The sequence below is a fragment of the Coffea eugenioides genome, chromosome 11 (assembly GCF_003713205.1).
Source record: "Coffea eugenioides isolate CCC68of chromosome 11, Ceug_1.0, whole genome shotgun sequence".
NCBI lineage: Eukaryota > Viridiplantae > Streptophyta > Magnoliopsida > Gentianales > Rubiaceae > Coffea > Coffea eugenioides.
The window spans coordinates 50,227,968-50,247,506 of NC_040045.1; the positions used below are offsets into that span (position 1 = coordinate 50,227,968).

The 19,539-nt window shown below is 34.0% G+C and overlaps 1 protein-coding gene across 1 annotated transcript; it reads right to left on the reverse strand.

The window, feature by feature from the left end:
- Nucleotides 1-6,555: 6,555 nt before the first annotated feature.
- LOC113751781 (F-box protein SKIP2) lies at nucleotides 6,556-8,795 on the reverse strand. The gene has a single exon (XM_027295914.1). The coding sequence runs from the start codon at nucleotides 8,467-8,469 to the stop codon at nucleotides 6,823-6,825; it is 1,647 nt and encodes a 548-aa protein (XP_027151715.1). The 5' UTR covers nucleotides 8,470-8,795; the 3' UTR covers nucleotides 6,556-6,822.
- Between the last annotated feature and the right edge of the window lie 10,744 nt (nucleotides 8,796-19,539).

Sequence of the window (19,539 nt, forward strand, 5' to 3'; positions counted from 1 at the left end):
TACATGGCTAAAACCACTAACATGCATGTGGCTAGTAGTTTGTTTATTGTCGAGGTATATATTTTTGAAAAAATTAAATTTGAAAGGTTAAAAAATAAATTATGAAGGTTAACTAATATATTTCTTTTATTCCGTATGTTGGAAATGAATTAGTTATATTAGTTACATGGAAAAAGGTTAAAAAATTAAAAAATTAAAAAGTACTATTTTAGTATCTAATCTATATTGTATTTATGTATCTTATCTAAACCCTTAACATATATTAAAAATTTTGAACAAAGCTCCAATAAAAAATATCTAAAGAAATACTAAAACTACAACAAGCATCAAATATTATCCTTCCCTATCTCTCGTGCAATATATATAGATGTAAAATTATATTGCATTAATTTTTTATCCGGACAGAAACTATTCATTAATGTTTATGCTCAGACTTTAAGGACATATTCTTAACTATCGTTGAAAATATATGTTACATAAGAATATACGTTTGAAAGTTTTGAAAACTAAATATTGCAGCCTTGGGTGCAGAAGATATAAACACCAGGCAACGATTTAATTTTTAACTAAAATGAAAAAGTTTTAATTGGTTGTAGTGTTTTAAAGGAGGGTTTGGTGTCTTCATAATGTGAGCTGAAGCGTCTTCTCGCTTCCTGAAGTGATAGGTAATAGGGAAGAAGTATGTATGTATGCTCCTCGTAAAGTTGAACTATAACTATGAATAACATAATTAAATTTGGACGAAAATGCACTTAAAAATTGCTGAATATGTTACATATTCTTTTTCTTCTCTTCATAGTTCATATGCATTTTAAGATGCTAATATTTCCAATCATTGTGTTTGCAACCATGCGTCAACCATTTTAAGTTATAAAAGCTGTCTGTTGCGTCAACCATGCATTTACCTTTTTTAATGTTTTTCTTACTGTCTCGTTAGTTTTTATAGTTTCCTTCTTAGATGATCAAGAAACGTGGGAAAAATATGGGAAAAATATGAGCATGATTATAGGATTTATAGTATATTCAATAATTTGATACTCAAATCACCGATGAGGCAAAGTTTGCCTAAATAAGCTTTACAGTGCCCTAATTCTTTGCAAAAAAAAAAAGGGCTAAATAGTCCTAATTGGCATCACAAGTTACAGCAACGTGCCAGTGGCATCTAGGCCTAATTTTTTTTTTGGTCAAAATCTAGTCCTAATTGGTTTTGCCGTTTCTTGATCATGTTGTATGCTTCCGAATTAAAATTGTATTAAAATAGCATGTGAATAAGCATTTGTCTTTAATTAAGGAGTAAAAAGGATTTAAAGTATAAATAAATACAAAACTATAAAAAAGATTTAAAGTATAAATATATTTAGCGATTTATGAAATAGATTATGGAAAAGATTTAAATTTTAAATTTGATTGGTGATAGGGTTGATTATAATCCACTACTTTTTATGTATTAAAATAAATACAAAAATCTATAACCCACAACTTGTTCCGTTCTTGAGATTTTTTTAAGGGTTAAATATAGTAAATCTCTTAACTTTACATTTAGCTGCACTTTACCCTCTCAACTTTATATTTAGTTGTGCATTTGTGATTTTTTTGAAATGTGATTGTAATTTGCAAAGCTCATTTGTAGGAGTGGTTATAGGGTTAGTTTGGTGATAAATAATTCTTAATTATAAAAATGTAACATTGTATTAAAATAGCATACGAATGAGCATTTGCCTTTCATTAAGGAGTAAAAAGGATTTAAAGTATAAATAACAAACTATAAACGGTTTATAAAGTAGATAGTGAAAATGTTTTAAATTTTAAATTTGATTGGTGATAGGATTGGTTATAACCCACTACTTTTTATGTATTAAAATAAATATAAAAATCTAGAAAAAAGAATAAGAAGTTTGGAAGCTTGAAAGGGTCTCTGCTAAAATCCCCTTCTGCAGTACATATAGATATAGACAAGCAGTAGTGGTGATACAAGGTTGGAGTCTATGGCCCAATACGCCAAACAATTGAAAGGCCCAAGAAACAGGAGATACTTGTGGGAGCCAACTGCCAAGCTTACCTTGGTCTAACAGATGATTATGAGCATGACAATGGAATTGCAGGCAATTGCACATTTATTAATTCCTATCACTGTAAGTGGGGTGGAATTCCACGATGGCCGATAATCACTTGGCTCAATAACAAAATTTAGATGGTGCTAAAGTGAGATAATTTGAAAATTTATGTAAAGTGTAGTCTGCAATTGAAATTTGAATTCATTAAATTATTAAATTATTAAGTACTAAACCTGATATAACCATTAAATCGCTAAATTATTAAGTACTAAATATGATACATTTAAATATGTATCATGTTAAGTGATAAGTGAATATCTTATCATTTTATTACTTAATTTTTGAAACAAATTTTGTCTAAAAAAATTAAGCATTACTTAATTAATTTAAATGTTATTTTTTTTATTAAACACGTCTACACATGCCTATTAAATTTAAATATTGAATTAAATTATAAAATAAAACCTAAATTTTTAGACCCAATTTCTAACTTTTGAAGGCTTGGGAGAAGGCATTTACATGTTAAATGTGTACTATGTGGCATAAAATGCCAATGGTTTAATTATCAAGTCTTGTCCATTACTTATAATGCATGCGCGTGACCTACAACTATTTATTTGGTAATCAATAATTGATAGTACACCAAGTGGCAATACCAAGCGATGCACACGAAGCATCCATCTATTTATTTACTTATTTATTTATATTTTCCCGACGACGACGTCTCTCAGCCCTGGTCATGCATGCTTCGGCTCGACTAGGCATGTCAATTGATCGGGTCTTATCCAAATTTAATCCAGACCCAATATATCTTGATAAGGTTTGGATTTAATTTCTCAAATTCAAACCTTACCCAAACTCAAATCCTGTGAGAGAGCCGTGGGTATGGGTAAGATCTGATTTTTTAGAATCAATGTTCAAATTCAGATCCATAACAGATCTTACCCAGACCCATATATATTTAACTAAATAATACATATATTAGTAAATTTATAAAATAATATAATATTTTATGACTATTGGATCGAATACAGTAAGATTTTATGGCATCAAAATCTGCATTTAGTGTTGGTAGTTAGGTGATTGATAAGACTCATGTCAAATTACTTCTAGATATGGTTGAAACATTAGTGATTACTGATGATTGAATTGACTCAAAAAAAATGAGTAAGTGTTTATAAATTTTTTTATTATATTATTTATTTGCCATCAGTCTTTAGTCAAATGACTTTATCTCATTCACTATTTTAATACTGGATTGCGAGACATCTACCAACATTAAGGTTTAAATAAGAAAAAGAGGTACAAAATTACATTTTTTTAATAAGACTAAATATTTATATATGTCATGGTTGTTTTCTTTTTTAAAAACTAATCCTAATTGTCATTGTAATTAGTACAAACTTTTCAAGAAAAGGAAAAAAAGTAAAAGCAAACAAATAAAAGATTGAAGGTAAATGCAGTTGAATTTTTGGAAAATATATAGAAATAGTCAATAATAATTATTTCTTTGAGTTCACAATATTGCATTCAATTTGTTGGATGTTAATTTTATTATTTGAAAACAAAAATTAGATTGTATTTATATCATTTATGAACTCTATACATTTTAAATATATTTTTACTTTAGTATGTTCAAAAAATACTCATGGATGCCCATTGGATATCCAAATACATAAAAATTTGGATATGGATTTATTTTTTCAGACCCAAAAGGATTTGGATCTGAATTTGAATCTAACTAAATTAAATGGATCTAAATCTGAATCAAATGAATCCAATTCAGATCCTACCCATTGACATGCTTAAGCTCGACGTCTAGAAGATCTTCAATCCAAATATACTTAGACAGAGAGGGCCCAGATATAGATGCCAAGATAAAACTAGCTACTCAATTTTTATTTTTTTATTTTTTTTGTCAAATGCCAGCTGCTCAATAATAATTCTATCCAAATCCATGTACAGAATATAATTGAAAAACATCCATTATTCTGTCAATAGCAAAAGACTCTTTAAAAAAATGTGAGCGTGTATAATTGCAAGGGGCTCATCACAGTGGTCGGTTTCAAGCAAGGAACAAACTCGAGGCTCATTGCTCAAGTCGTTTAAACCGACTCCAAATTCAGCATTCCATAAACCATAAGCCCCCAAATTCCCCTCCCCCCCGGGGGCGGAGATTTTCACAAACGTCTGCATAAAAAGTAGAGGTGGCAAAATGGACGGGATGGGCGGGATTTGCTTGGGTTTGTGATGGAACCGAGTCATATGGGTTTGGGCCCAACCTTACCCATATGTATTTTGGGACTAACTTGGGCGGGATCACTTTGGGATGGGTTTAGATTGATCCCGCCCAATACCCAAATCTATTTTCTACATATTTTTTTTCCTTTAATTCATTTTTATTTTTTATATAATTTTAATATTTTTGATTTATTAAATTTTTTTTAGTTTTATTAAATAAACATGCAAGTGCTTTATACTCAGGATTCCCATAAAAAATTGGATTAACAAATAAAGGAAAAAATAGATATACAGTCATATTCCAACATATATCAAGATGGCCAAGGTACTTAAGGTGTTGAATATTTATCCTCATCATTGTCCAAAGATGACAGGTCTAAATTGACTGAAATGTTGAAAATTCTTGTGGATAATGACTAGGAAAACTACTAGATTATATTCTCTAGTATGACTATAAAAATTGTTAAAGATAATTTTTGAATCTAAGACTCCGTTTGGATTGGCTATTTTTTCAAAAAATAAGTTTTTCAAATACAATGTTACAGTAATATACAATAACTCAAAAAACATCCCATCCATATTAGTATATCAAATATTTCAAAAAAATTTTATAGTAAAAATTTTTCATATACACTGCTATAATAAAATATTTCAAAAATACCCCCCAAAAATAGCTAAACCAAACAGAGCCCTTGTTATTTGAGCCCAATGGGTACCCAAGTATTTCCCAAGTATTCCCATCAATTAATGGGTACAATTGGGATTTGTCCCATTTTAAATCCAATATCAAAATCCAATACCCATCCCGCCCAAAGTCCCCATGGGCATGGGTAACCCATTGGGACTTGGGACAAATTGCCACCTCTAATAAAAAGAGAGGAAAATACTAATCCTTATCCCACCAAGACATTGCTACAAGATATTCCACCACGAACACACCGCCAAGCAAGATCTAAAGCTAAACTCCATGAAACGACAGTCGAACCAGTCAGTGGTTCGGCGGATGAGACTCATGAATGAGACGTTCTGGTCAAAAACATCTTTCATAGGCAGATATGCCAATTTTCAGTTGGTGAATAAGTGGGACGGATTTCCAAACTGAGTCCACTCTACCTCAATAGAATAGGCCGTCCAGTAGAAGACTTCCCATTCAAAGTCAAATAATGTGAACACTCTATTGTAAATCCTAGAGCTACAAAACAGGTTTATATATATACATATATATATATATATATATATATAAACCTTAAAATCAACAACCAAGTCAAAAACAGGGACAGGCAGTAAAAATGATAGGTATGCACAAGAATTCTCAAAATTAGTATATGATCTAGTAAAAACCAATTGGATACCATGCGCAGCAACTTACATCTGATTAAATGTAGTACTTATTCTTTTTACATCACAAAACGCAAAATGAAAATCAAATAAAAAACTAAGCAGGGGCTAGTATAATAAAAGTCAAGATCATAAACAAAAATCACCAAAGCATAACTGCCTTTCACATACTAAATGTTCATGCTCATCACCTCAAGAGACCACAGCAAAGTTATACCACAACACAAACCACAGGAAACAGTTGATAATATGTCAAACAAAACGTACTTGTATATGCAATATGATGCAACAATTGGAAATCACCATTAACTCAACAAGAAATGTAAAACAAAATTACAAGCAGCTTATCCTTAGCAGACATTTTATTAAGCAGCAGCTGTGCGAAGAAGACCCCAAAATCAAAGTCAATTGCAAACCTTCAAGAATGAATAGTCTGATATATAAGTTGTCAAATAAATCAAAGATGATATTTACAAAGCCACAGAAGAAGATGCATCGTTTGATTATAAACTGGTACAAGTGACAACTAGAGAATGATGCATATCAGTTGGCTTCACATTAAATAGTACTGGAAATATCTACGTGAAACACAAGGCCACTATTTTCTCTCTCTCTCTTTTTTTTTTGTTTTACAGAAAAGGAAGAGAATGAGAATTTGCCAAGAAGAAAACTGAAACACAAGGTTAACAGTGAGGATAGTACAAAACGTTTGCTGGTTCTGCTACCACATTTGCATTGGAAAGTAAAGCAAATAATTGAAGAAGCTTAAGAACTTGTAGACATACTTTTGAAGAGCAACATGAACCTCGATAAGAAACTCCAACCTGAGAGAGACAGTATTTTCCAAATTAAAGAAGAGTCCAGATTCCAAAAATTGAACCAGGAGGAATGCACAAATGTGGTGCTTTAGACAGCAAACATATAGCTCAAGAGCTAACCTTAAAGAAATAAGCATTAATTTCAGCTTAACATTCTTACACAGATGTTAAATGCAATGCCACACAAACAATTGCTTCAAGGCAAGAGGGTCTCATTGCATTTTTGAACCACTTTAAACAGACAACTAACAAGACATTTGAACAAGCAAACTTTCAAAACCGAATGTAGGAGTCAAACACCACTTGTGGCATTACAGAGAATAATTCAGAATAAGCAAGAGTTTCTCCAAATCAAGAGTTCATTACATGACTCATAAGACAGCATTAGAACTACCATTACCATTTAACCACCGCCCAAATGTGCAAGCCACGAGGCTCCTTCCCCCAAAAAAGCCAATTCTTGACTTGAAAGCTGAAGATCGACCAGCATTGTTGCTTGACAGAGCATCAGAATTAACACCACCACCAGCATTTGTCATTCCATTCACATTAGATGGATACTCTGCTCCATCATCTTGCTCCCCGGCATCACTTGCACTCACCTCAACTGTCTCAACTTCAGTCTCCTCCACATCCAAACTCACAGTCAGTGATCTCCTCCTTGCCCTCAGCCAATCCGCAACCTCGCTAGTAACTTCCCTACACTTCTTAACTTTAATTTTCACCAAATTCGGACAACCCCATGCAAAAGCCTCAATCCCCTGATCAGACACATGGCATCCTTTGATACAAAGCTTCCTCAAAGCTACACATTTCTCAGCTATATAAGAAATCTCAGCATCCCCAATCGTCTCGCTCCCACAAAGCGCCAACCTTTCCAACTTCTTACAATTCGCCGCAATGGCAGACATACTAACAGAACTTGGATTCAGACCAATAAGAACAAATTCTTGAAGATTCGCAGAATTCTTAGCAATTGCAATCAAACCCTCATCACCTATCCTATTTGATCTCCATCCATCTATATGAAGCTTCCTCAAAAGTTTACAATGCTCGGCCACGGCCACAACACCCGCGTTTGTGCAGTCCAACGCCTTCACCAAATGCAGAATCTCCAAATGAGAGCATTTTGAGATTGCTGTCAACCCAATATCACTCAACTGAAGCCTTTCTAGATGAATCTCGACCAAATTATTCTCTTCTCTATTCGCAACCGTCTCCAGAAGCCTATCCCAATCCCCCAAACAACGCAATAGCTTTAAAGTCCTCAAATTCTTGGAACCTATAATTAACGGACCAAAGCTCAGCCCGTTATAAAGCTCCTTCAAGCATATGGATTTAAGCGATGAAGCTGCGGCTCCGGGGCCGATAGGAGCGGCAACGACACCATCGTTGACACCACGGAGGCGCTTAACGGACAATTCTTCGAGAGAGGAGCAATGATCGAGCAAAGCATTCATGCCTTCAGCTCCAAACGTGCAAGACCCACAAGAGAATTTCTTCAATACTTTGCAATTTTTGGCGATAAACGCCATACCTAGATCGGTGACTTGACGGCAGCCACGGAGCTTGAGGCGCGTGAGGTTTCGGCATCGGAGAGAGATGAGGGCGAGAGCGTCGTCGTTTATGCTTGAGGATTTCCGGTCGCATCTGAGGGCGAGCTTCGTGACGGAGTCGAAGCGGGAGAATATTGCAGGGATTTGCGAGTATATATCGGCGGTGGCGTTGAGAGATAATCGGTGGCGGCTCTGACCCTCGACAAGGAGCCATCGCTTGGAAACAAGGGAGCAGCTTTTTCGGTCGCCGGAGCTGAGGGATTGGAAGATTAAAGCTAAGCACTCGTCGGGAATCTCGGAGGTATAATCTTGCTCATGCCCGAAAATAGGGAGAGTAAGCTGAGCACTGACGTCGGTGGAAGAGACGGCGTCCGGTTGATTAGCGGTGATGCAGCGGCAGTGGCTGGAAGTCGGGGTTGACCCACCCGGTGAGTATACATGTACAGAAGCAGACTGACCCATTATCCGGAGAGAGAAAAAACGAAGAGCTTATGCGTCTAGGGTCATATGTTATCAACTTAATAGTCCGGCGAGGACGGTGGAAGTAACACGCCGGCGGTGTGATGGGGTGGATAGACTCCGTTGATTTCCTTTCCCGATACGGGGGCTTTGAGAAAATCCAGTTCGCACATAGAATAGAAAATATTGGGCAATGGGCTTCTTAAGGAGTTGAAATTGGGTCTAGCCGGAATGTTCATTTGAAGAGTGGGAAAACATACGGATTTTTTACTCGGGGGGTGTTGGAAGAAAAAGAGAAGGTAGGGTGGGGCATTTGACCCGTCAAAAGGGTTTTGTTGGGGAATGGGTTTGGCTTTGGTCGTGGAGGCTAATACTACTAATAGAGATATTTTTCTATTTTTCAGGTCGTTAGACTCTCTCAGGAATCATCGACACGGACAGCCTACGATACAGCCTACACGAGATGGACCATCCACTTAAGTCATACGGTACGTCATTTTGGATTGCATTCACCTTTTTTCCTTCAGAAAAAACGCAGAAAGGCAGGCGGGCAGATCGAGTTTATTCAAGGGGAGACCAATTCCATCCCTTGTTGAAGGCTTCAATTCAAAATGGCCGGTGAAGTTTTGGGACAACACGACACGGTTAACTTGAATACCCTGTGAGTTTATTTTGGATTTTTCCTATTTGATTCTCTAAAACTATGGGGTATTATTATTATTATAGTTTGTTTGGAGAGCATCCATTAAACTATATTTTGAATATTATATTTTTAAAAATATAAAATTAATTAGATAAATAAATAAATACATTGGATGTAAACAAAATTAAATAAAGAAAGCACATAACTGTAACGGAGAATAATAATTATTAGTATGTATATATATATATATTAGATTATGTGAATATTAGGTGCATTAATGATGTTTTTATTATTACGCAAGTCTGTCACTATCAATCCACCCTATCAAAATGAATGTACTTTAGCACGAAGAACTAAGATGCATACAAACAAAATGAATTGGGCTCAACAACGCCACATTGTGAATTTGTTAATTGTGCTACTTCTACCATTATAGAATACTCATAAATCTTATTAGAAAAGAGTTTGGTGAATGAATGCTCATTAACTCGTTGAGAGTGTATATTTGTTACGCTAACATGTGTACCTATCTTTGTTTCAATATCAAATTTTTTCAAATAAAATTTCGTTTGTATCGTAAACATATTTTTTAATTCAATTTTTTATATTATCAATCACCTTTTTATCTCATATACATCATATCATAAAAAAAATGTAATAATTATTTTAAATAATACTCTATCAAAACAAACCGCTGATAGTAATTTATGTATAGTAACGGGTGTCCCGGTCTCTATTAAGAAAATCCTCGATGAAAGAAAAGAAAAAAAAAAAAGAAGACATTAAGCCTACCTTGTATCATGTGTCTTTGGAGCACTTAATTGGTTGGGTTGATCAATTAATATGTGGAAATTAGTTCAGACTTCGTATATTGCGGCTCGACATGTCATCATTGGCTGGAATAGACCCTGTCAACTGCTTTGTAAACTTGATTTGATATACGTGTGTATCTAGTAACTTTTGAATTTCAAATGCGGACAGATTTTTCTCCAGGCAAATTCTCTGAAAATGGAAGCCTTCTTTACAAGTAGTTGCGAGAAGAAAGATGAACAAGCAGAAGCATTCCACGCTATGATTTTTTATCTACTACTGCAATTGTCAAAGCAAAATTTGATCAGCAGAAGATTTCATAATTACAAGTGAAATTTCAAAGCAAAAATCGATCAAGATAAAAATTTGAGTTTGTTTGGATAAGAATTTATTTGGATGATTTATTTGATCCAGTTACTGTAGTACTTTTTGTGATGTGATGTATGTGAGATAAAAAGGTGATTGGAAATTGTGTGTATGATGCAAGCAAAACAAAATCTGAAATAAATCTTGCAAATTTTCTTTGTCCAAACAAACCCAGTCTACTGTAATTACAAACGAAATTGCACTCATATTCAACAATTGAAATAGTCTACCCCTAGTTTGATACGCGAAAAGGTTTGCAATGAAAAACCTTTTCAATTTATTCATTATACTCTAGTGTTCGATGTGTAACTTTTTTGTTGGGTGATTTTTTTTCTCTAAAGAAGCCTATTTCAACTTTTTTTTTCTTCTCGGAACTCCATTCCTTACAAAATTCTAGAGAAAGTCCATTCATATTCCATATTGAAATATCCAAATTATAGCAAGAAACACTTTAATTGTAGGCGTCAAAATTTACCATTCTATACATCTCTATCTTCTATATACGTGTCAAGTGTTAAGTTATTTGTGAATTAATAAATGTCGGTTACATTTTGGTCATAAAGATTTCTTGTTCTATTAACAAATGACATTTTTCCCTTTTTACTATCAAATAATGTATTTAATGAAATTTTTTAACATATTTTTATTTACAAAGTTAGATTATGTGATGGTATTTGCCAACTCAAAATAAGTAATAACATGCCAAAATACATTCATATGCACTCTAGAAAAAAAGGGGGGAAAAAAGCTACTTGACCTTCAGCTAAGTGACAAGTACACTTTTTTTGTTTGTAAATAATTTTAAGGGTCGGATGGAAGTAAATCAAGGGGACATAGGAATTGACATGCATGTAGTTTAACTATTAAGTTTGGCTAATTTAGTATTTAATTATTGCAATCTTATGTTATAAAAAAGTGAATTAATTATTATTAAGCCATACATCTCTAAACCAGATATCCATGCAATGTATTTGTTCTTGCTGCAAATCAAACTCAAAAAAACTAGGCATGTACCTTAAGATGGTAGTGTCAAACAAAATGAAAGAAGAAATATTTTTATGTTATATTTAGAGTAAACTTCGTACATACTAATTGTGTATACACTGTTATTACTGGATCCATGATATATGTACAAAAGTTGAATTTCAAAATTAAATTTTATATAATTGCCATTCTTTCAATATTGAGGCAAAATTAATCCTTATATTGAAGGCATTTAAGTTAATATAATAATTTTCCATTCTATTTTGTCTTCTCAATATGATTATATCAAACGCTGGAAAAGAAATTAACATTCCATTATAATTTCGATTGCCTAATACTACTAGAATCATACTCTTTCTGACATTTTTTTACTGAAGTAAGAATTTACGCAAATAAATCTAATTCCCACAGTAACTCCAAAAGTCGGTAACTTTTGGAGTCCTGTGAGGGACTTATCTACCCAAACCCCAACCCCTCAATACTGGAATCATACTCATTCCGATGAGAAATGAATTTTGGATGAGAAGATCGGTGCATTCGTACGTGCTAAACGTGGGAAGGGGAGAAAGAAAACTGAGTAACACGTTAAAACGAACACGCGTCCGCTTACAGCTTTCCTTTGAACAATGCAATTTAGCCCCTATCGTCGTTCGACACTTTCTTTCCTTTCTTTTATTTATATATATATATATTTCCTTTCGTTGGTTCCCTGGACCATACGGTCCATACCTCACTTTAATCGGTTCATTTTTCTTTTCCTCAGCAGTGAAGGCCGACAAACGCTCAATGTCGACACACGTCCTTCCAGACTTGTCGTTACTAAAAGATTTTAGTCCAATAATTAGAAACCATAACCTCAAAAAAAAAAAAAAAAGGAACGAAAATCAATTAGAAAATACAGAAAGGTGTGGCATTCCGTGATTTGTCGCTTTATTCTTCCCCATTAACAGCACTAAACGGCAAATATTTAATTGACCGACTCTGTCAATGAGCTGTTTACTTTCTCTTTTTCTCGTATGAAAAGGCGAGTAGTTGATTATTCTTCTCGCAGATGCTTTCACAAAGCTCCACATATCCAATGACCTCCCTCAATTTAATCAAGTGTTGAAGAGAGAGAGAGAATTGCTGATGCTTTGGAGAAAAAAAAGAAAAGAAAAAGAAAAAGGTACTCATTAAGGAAAGTGCCGATTAATTGCTGAGTCGTTAGAATTTAGGTGCGATATATTAATGCGAGTACGCGCGTCAACCGAGAGAAAACGAAATGGTTGACTAACGAACGTGATTGAGGCTGGCTACTAATCCTTGATTACAGGTGGAAACAAATCTAAACCCAACCGCTAATCCTACCTTTCAGTCTTTTTTTGCCCTGTAGTAAATCTTAAGTGGGCGTCCTAATTATGATATAAAATTTACCCGTTTCCGATCATTTTGGACAGACTTGCATCCCTCTTGTCAGTTTGTTAATTGAGAATTGTCGAATAGATTACGAATTTGTGCGGGATGCGATAACTTATTTAAAAGTATTTATTTTTTAATAGAAATATTTACTAAACATTTAAACGTCTTTAAATTTAGTGTATTAGATAATGAATAATTTAAAATTTTTAAATATATTTGTCTCTTTATTTACTCCACCTGTCTCACTTTGATAGGTTTGATTTGTTTTCTCACAAGAAATAAGAAGTGTTAGTTAATTTTGTTGGAAGAATAAGTTTAGCTCACTATTTTTTCTAAAATACAAGTACATTGAATGGAGTATGACTAATTAACTTTACATTAAATGAATTGGATTATATTCAATAATAATCTACATCAAATAACTACATTCTTCAATTGAAGAGTGGACTATTATTTGGAATGGATGGAAAAAAGGAAAACAAACCTATTAAAGTGATACAAAGGGAGTAATTCATAATATAGGATAAAATGATTAAATTAAATATTTTATTTTCTTAATTATAAAAGTTATTGTAAAAGCACCAAATTTGATCTTTTACTAAAAATGTTTTTAACAGAAAAAATCTTCTCTTGTAATTTTATGGAATGATGTTCATCCAATGTTTCAAAAGTACTTTTTCATCAAAATTACTACGGGTCCAAACGGGCTTGTATTATTAAATGTGATGGTATTGGAGAAGTAGGAAGCACTACAATTAATTAGTGGTATCTAATTTTTCCAAATATTGGTACCACTAAGTGTGATGATATCAAAGGTGAATACAGATGCACTAATTAATTGTAGTACTTCCTACTTCCCACTACTAAGATTCGATTGGATAACGATGCATGGATGAAATTTCGATTGGATAATGATGTATGAATGAATGTATTTGTAGTACTTCCTACATCCTATAGTGAAATTCAACTGGATAATGATGTATGAATGAATATAGAGACCATCAGAATTGGATGCAATAGAATATTAAACATTGCCCAGCTTCTTGAGTGAGCATATGAGGTTTCTTACTTAACCTACCAATAATTGAAAAAACAATGCATCCATTTAAGCAATTGTTAACTCGCATAGATTTGAAATTAAGTTTGTCAGGCTTATCAAAAAAGTTGAGAATGGATTGTAATTTTTTTCTCAAAAAATTTTACATTTTTCTGTAATCACATCCTTTAATATCTTTTTTTACCTCACACGTATTAAATCCTTACTTACAATCCAAAAGGGCTTTTGGCATTCGAGTGCTTTCAATGTTCAGTTGCCATCCCCAGTACTACTCAATGGTGGAGCACTAAATCTTTGCATCCCAAACGTTCTCCACATAATTTGCCCAAAACGTTGACCAATTAGAACAATCCCATAAAAAATGGAAAACTCCGAAAGAAAAAAAGAAAAGAAAGATGTAGAAGAATTGCAAAGGCTTGAGGGAGAAATATCTGCATCCACTTGTGAGCCACGACATGGATGCATGATTATAGAATAGGCTGGAGTGCAGTGGTGTGGAGTGGATGTTCCATTGTTCCCCATCAGCATAAATATTGGTCTGAAGTCTGCAACACCATACAGGCGGATATGATGATGGCAGAGGGTTGGTTTTGGTGAATATACCACCACAAATTAATGACTCCACGACGTCCCTCCTCCTCCTCCTTTGGTTTTTTGTTTGGATGGAGTGTTGTTTGAAATAATTACCGTGACACTTTTTGTGATGTGATGTGATGTATGTGAGATAAAAAGGTGATTGAAAATATAAAAAGTTGAATTGAAAAATGTGTTTATGATACAAGCGAAATATTATTTGAAAGCTCCAAACAAACCCAAGTCTTCCGTAATTCTTCAGCAATAACATACCTAGCACCCTCCAGAAAAGTTCTTGATGTACGCCCATTGGCACAAGGAATAGGCATATGTATCTGCAAAGCCAAATACTAAAATTTAATAGCCCATATGTTATTTCCAAATGATAAAATCATTCCTCCGAAGAGTAATTTTGTTGTTTTGCACAAAAATGGCTGTGGAATTAAAACATGGATTGTGGCATTAATAGCACTCACTTATCAAAATAATAATAGCTGTTTCCTTTTTTTTTTTTTAGCTATTTTTTCTTAATATACTTCTTTTTGTGGAGGGCAAAAAATCCCACCAAGCTACAGTAGGTCTACTATAAGAAACTTCCGTGATATCGTGACCAAGTTTTGCCTTTAAACCCCCCTCCTAAGTCTTAAGGCTGCAGAAGTACCTGAGTTTTGGTTGCAACTTGCAAGTTGAAGCTCATCTTGGCCAAGACATTTCCAGAATTGTTACTCGCCAACCGAAGTGACTGACCATTCCCCATTTCAACCTAGAATTTCTTTAGGAGATAAATGGTCATTTTTGTCCCTCATTTTTGGAGTCTTGAGCAAGTTAGTCTCCTATTTATCACTGCAACCATTTTAGTCCCTTGTATTTATAAAAGGAAGTCCATCTAAGATCTCAAGTGGAAAATTTTGAAAATCTCGAACGGAATTAGTCAGGTTCAAGGCATGTGACCCACTAAAATGAATGTTTTGTTACATAATCTATAAGATTGTGTCTAATTTTGTTCTTTCAGTAATTGAAACTCTTATTTTCACAATAGAAAATCAATGAAGGACTTTTAATGAGAAATTAGAAAATTCTAATAGACATATAAGAGAGAAATTGGATACGATCCTAAATATAATGGACCAAAACTATCATTTCTAACTATGTGCACGACATGCATACATGACTAATTCCATTAAAAATTTTTAATTTTTCATTGTAGATACTAAATTGGCCTTCTTTTGTAAAGATAAGGGACTAGAATGGTCGTCATGATAGATAAGGATCAAATTGGTCAAAATGCAAAAGATGAAGGACCAAACTAGCCATTTTTCCATCTCTCTAGTTTTCAACATACTTTTGAGTTTTGACTGGGAGGAAAGAGAGAACTTACGGGTAGAGACAAATCGGGAGTTTTATTATTTACTCCTAGTATTATTATTATTTTTCTTTTGTGCCAAATCGAGATACCGGGTACCAATTGGGCCTTTCTCTTCTCTCAATTAGGCTAGCCGTATTTTCGGATATGGGACGATGGACGAAGAAAAGAGAACTGACACGGTGGGTCTAGCGCTTATATGACCCCAGGAAACTTTTGTTTGTGAGGTGGGCTGGCTAGCCCATCACAGTAAGAATTCGTACAAGTCTTAAACCGGAGAACTAATAGTTTGCGCCTGCCTTGTAGTCAGCTTCTAAGCTCGATATACAGTCGAATATTAGCTTTTGTTTTTGAAGATTGAAGCAAGCCCAGATGAATCCCCATCCTATTGCCCTTTTCATTCCTCTTCCTTTAGATGAAAAGTGATGATAATATCATCGGTATAACGCACATCACACATAAAGAAAAGTTGGGTTAAAATGATTAATTTTAAGCTATTGTCAATTGTTATTTCCAAAATAACGGGGAATTGCATGTAATACAGACCATCTAAGTTAATGGGATATGATACCTCTTTTTGCAAAGAATACAATTCAATTATTTTGTGATTGCTTGATAAACTCAAATTTTACGGACAGAAACATGAGAATTTTTTTTTTTTTTTGTTTTGTAAAAATGTCTCTCTTAAGCACTATTACTAACACATAGGGCCGTAAATAAATCAAACCCTTAACGAATAGTTCGGATTCGATTCGTTACGACTCTATTCAAGTTCAACTTTGAACGAGTTCGAATTCAAATTTGCATCAGTATTAAAATTCGATTAAAGTATCAAATTAAATTTGAACTTTACATATTTGGCTCGTTAAGACTCGAATAATAGTTATATATATATATATATGTTATTTAATATACATAAATATTTTATATTAATAATATATTTATTATTCTATTATATATATTATATATTTATTATTGATAAAATAATACTAAAATGTAGAAAATAAATAAAAATTTCGAGCTCTTGAATCGAATTCAAACCTACCGAATATGATATTGAATTAAGCTCGAACTTAAATATTAATCTCATAAAAGTTTCAAGCTCGAGTTCGAGTTTGGACCCAGAACTTTGAATAGATACCGGCAATTTCAAAGTTGGATTCAATTCAATTCGTTACGGTTCTACTAACACCCGTACAATTACAATGCTGAAAATGGCATAGAATTCTGCGTAAAGCCAGAAGGGCAAAAAGGAATGCCCGGCGCAGAAGTCAAGTAGCATATATGAAGCAAAAAGCAAACACTAATGAAGTTGGGCACTAAAAGACGACAATGCTGAACAATGAAAAATTGAACATCACCCATCTCAAGTCTCTCAACCACTGGCCAGTTCATGGCACGCAACCTCGCAGGTCGAGCCACCAAAAAAAAAGACGAGAAAAAGAAAGACTACTACGTATCTAGAATTATATATATCATTCAGAACGACTATGAATGCTCCTCCATGCATCACTTTTTACAAAGTAGAAATCTCTTTTATTTTTGTTAAAAATCACTGTAACTGCAGGCATTTCAGCTCCTTTATCGTAGACTACGCAACTGAAACAAAAACTATATGGAAATATCATAGCTTTGTCATTGTCTCGCTCTCTCTCTCGAATGCAGAGCGAAGTAGAAAGAGCACTCAGAGGACCTTTTGTGTGTACAGCGAAGAAAGATAGGGTTCCTTTTGTATTGTGACTGGTGTATAAATGGTAACTGACATGAGAAACGACAGAAAGCGCATATTGGACTTAAGCTTTTGGCAAGTAAAGGAGGCAGAGCCTAACTAAGCTTTTTCTTCCAGATGTTCCGTATATCTGGGTTTTTCTTGCACGGGTTTAAAGGAATTCTTTGCAGAATCGAACACATACATTACCTTTTAATGCTTGGTTATGCTTCAGCTTTTTAAGAAAGTAATCGTTATCACTAATCAGCCATGAGAGTAATGAAAAGGGAATTAAAACCTCATATAATGTACCTACCATGGCATGCAGTTGTAAGTTTAATATACCCAATACTTAATGTGTATGGCTTATGCTGAGATTGAAGGAGGTTCTCCGGTCTTGTTTGACACTTGAGAGTCAAAGTTCATATATACTACTATATCATGAGAAGAGAAGACGATATGTAACGTAAGATCAACTCCTTTTCTCATGTGTAATTTGTTTTAGAGATTCCATGTTTTCTAATTTTGAGCAAATAAATAAATTCATTCATTTAAATTTGACTCATAACCTGAAAAAAAAAAAAGAAGATAAACCAATCCCCCACATTTAATTTTGGCAAGAGATTTCCCGAGAGTTGTGCAAGCTATTAATCAGCATAATGTGCTACTTTTCTTAGAGTAACACTTGCATGAGCTCTTCGAATCCAGGAAATGTAATTTAGGTCATCAATTTGGCGCAGTAGAGGTGTACTTTTTGCCAAATTCTGGAGTAGCTACGGCGTATTAAGCTGTATCCATATGTGACGTAGAGCAGGTATTCACTGTACATATATATTCAGAAAACAAACACACAATTGAATTGATGACAAAATTTCCATCTTTTGGTCGAACCATAATAAACATGAGAATGTGAGAGCTGCGAAAATGAATAATGGCAGTAATGAATGTGCAACTGCGAATCGCTTGTCAATAATTACCCTGACACTATCGGAGGTCGACTACTGGGATCCCATTCATTGGATGCAATAATAGCAATAGCTTTTGCTAATTATTAGTCGACCTGTAACTATAATCTTTACTCTTTACCTTTCGGCACCAGCTCCAACTGTTCACGGGTTTTAGTGGTGACGAAGGAGAAACAAACAATCATGGAGCTCTCTCCGTTTCTTTTCTTCTGTTCATGATGGACGATGAAAAGCATAGGAAGCGGTACACACGCTACGGCGTACTAGAATCATCTACTACTATTAATTTGGTCTGGTTGATTCTCACTAGGGTCATTAATTGAGTGGATTATTAATTTGTGTACCATGATGTCCTTCCCCGGACCGGCTGAGTAAAGGCAAAATTCATCGAGTAACGGTAATTCATTGCATTGTTAACGGAATATTAAACCTTGGTGCGTTTTGGAATATGGCCTTTGGATTCAAGCGCATGGTCAGTATCATTCAATGAAAATCCATAAGAAAAAGTAAAAACCTTTTCTATGCAAAGTATCTGCGTTGGAAAGCAAAAATGTTTATAGACGTGGGAGTTGTCATTTTGAATCAGAGAAATGTTATTCGCATTACCATTTTTATTAGTCACTCTCCAACAATCATTTTAATCATATTATTATTTTTATCTATTACATTATATGATAAACTAAATTGTGGGAGTGAAAATAACATTACCCTTTAAATTATTAGTCCTTTTCTATCGATAAAACCTTGCCACTTGAGTTGTTTGGGTTTTGACATGATTTACTTTTTATCTGTTCAAAACAATTGAGTTGTTTGGCATAGGTGAAAATCTTTGTTTGAAATGGCACAATGCAAGTTGAATTGGTAAAAAACCAAATCCAAGATATAAATAATGATTAGCATGAGTATTTAGAGTTGTAAAGCAGCATATATGGGCATTGGTAAAATAAAAAAAAAAAAAGAAGTTCCATCTCAGAAATGGTGGAAGAGTTTTTTTTTCCCCTCTTCTCTTATTTGAAAAAGTTTAAAAAAGAAGGGAAAAAGCTAAGTTCAAAACGGTGAAAGGAAAACAATTACAGCCCATACAAATTCTGGAGGAACGTAAAATTTTAAACTTGTAACTACTAGGGCAATTGAATCCTAAATCCCGTGGATTTAGACATTGGATGTTTCTTCCCCAGAGAGTCAATAGTTTTTTCACCTATGTGG

Excerpts from the sequence above, each read along its gene's own strand:
- LOC113751781 (XM_027295914.1), bottom strand. The coding sequence starts at position 8,469 with ATGGGTCAGTCTGCTTCTGTACATGTATACTCACCGGGTGGGTCAACC.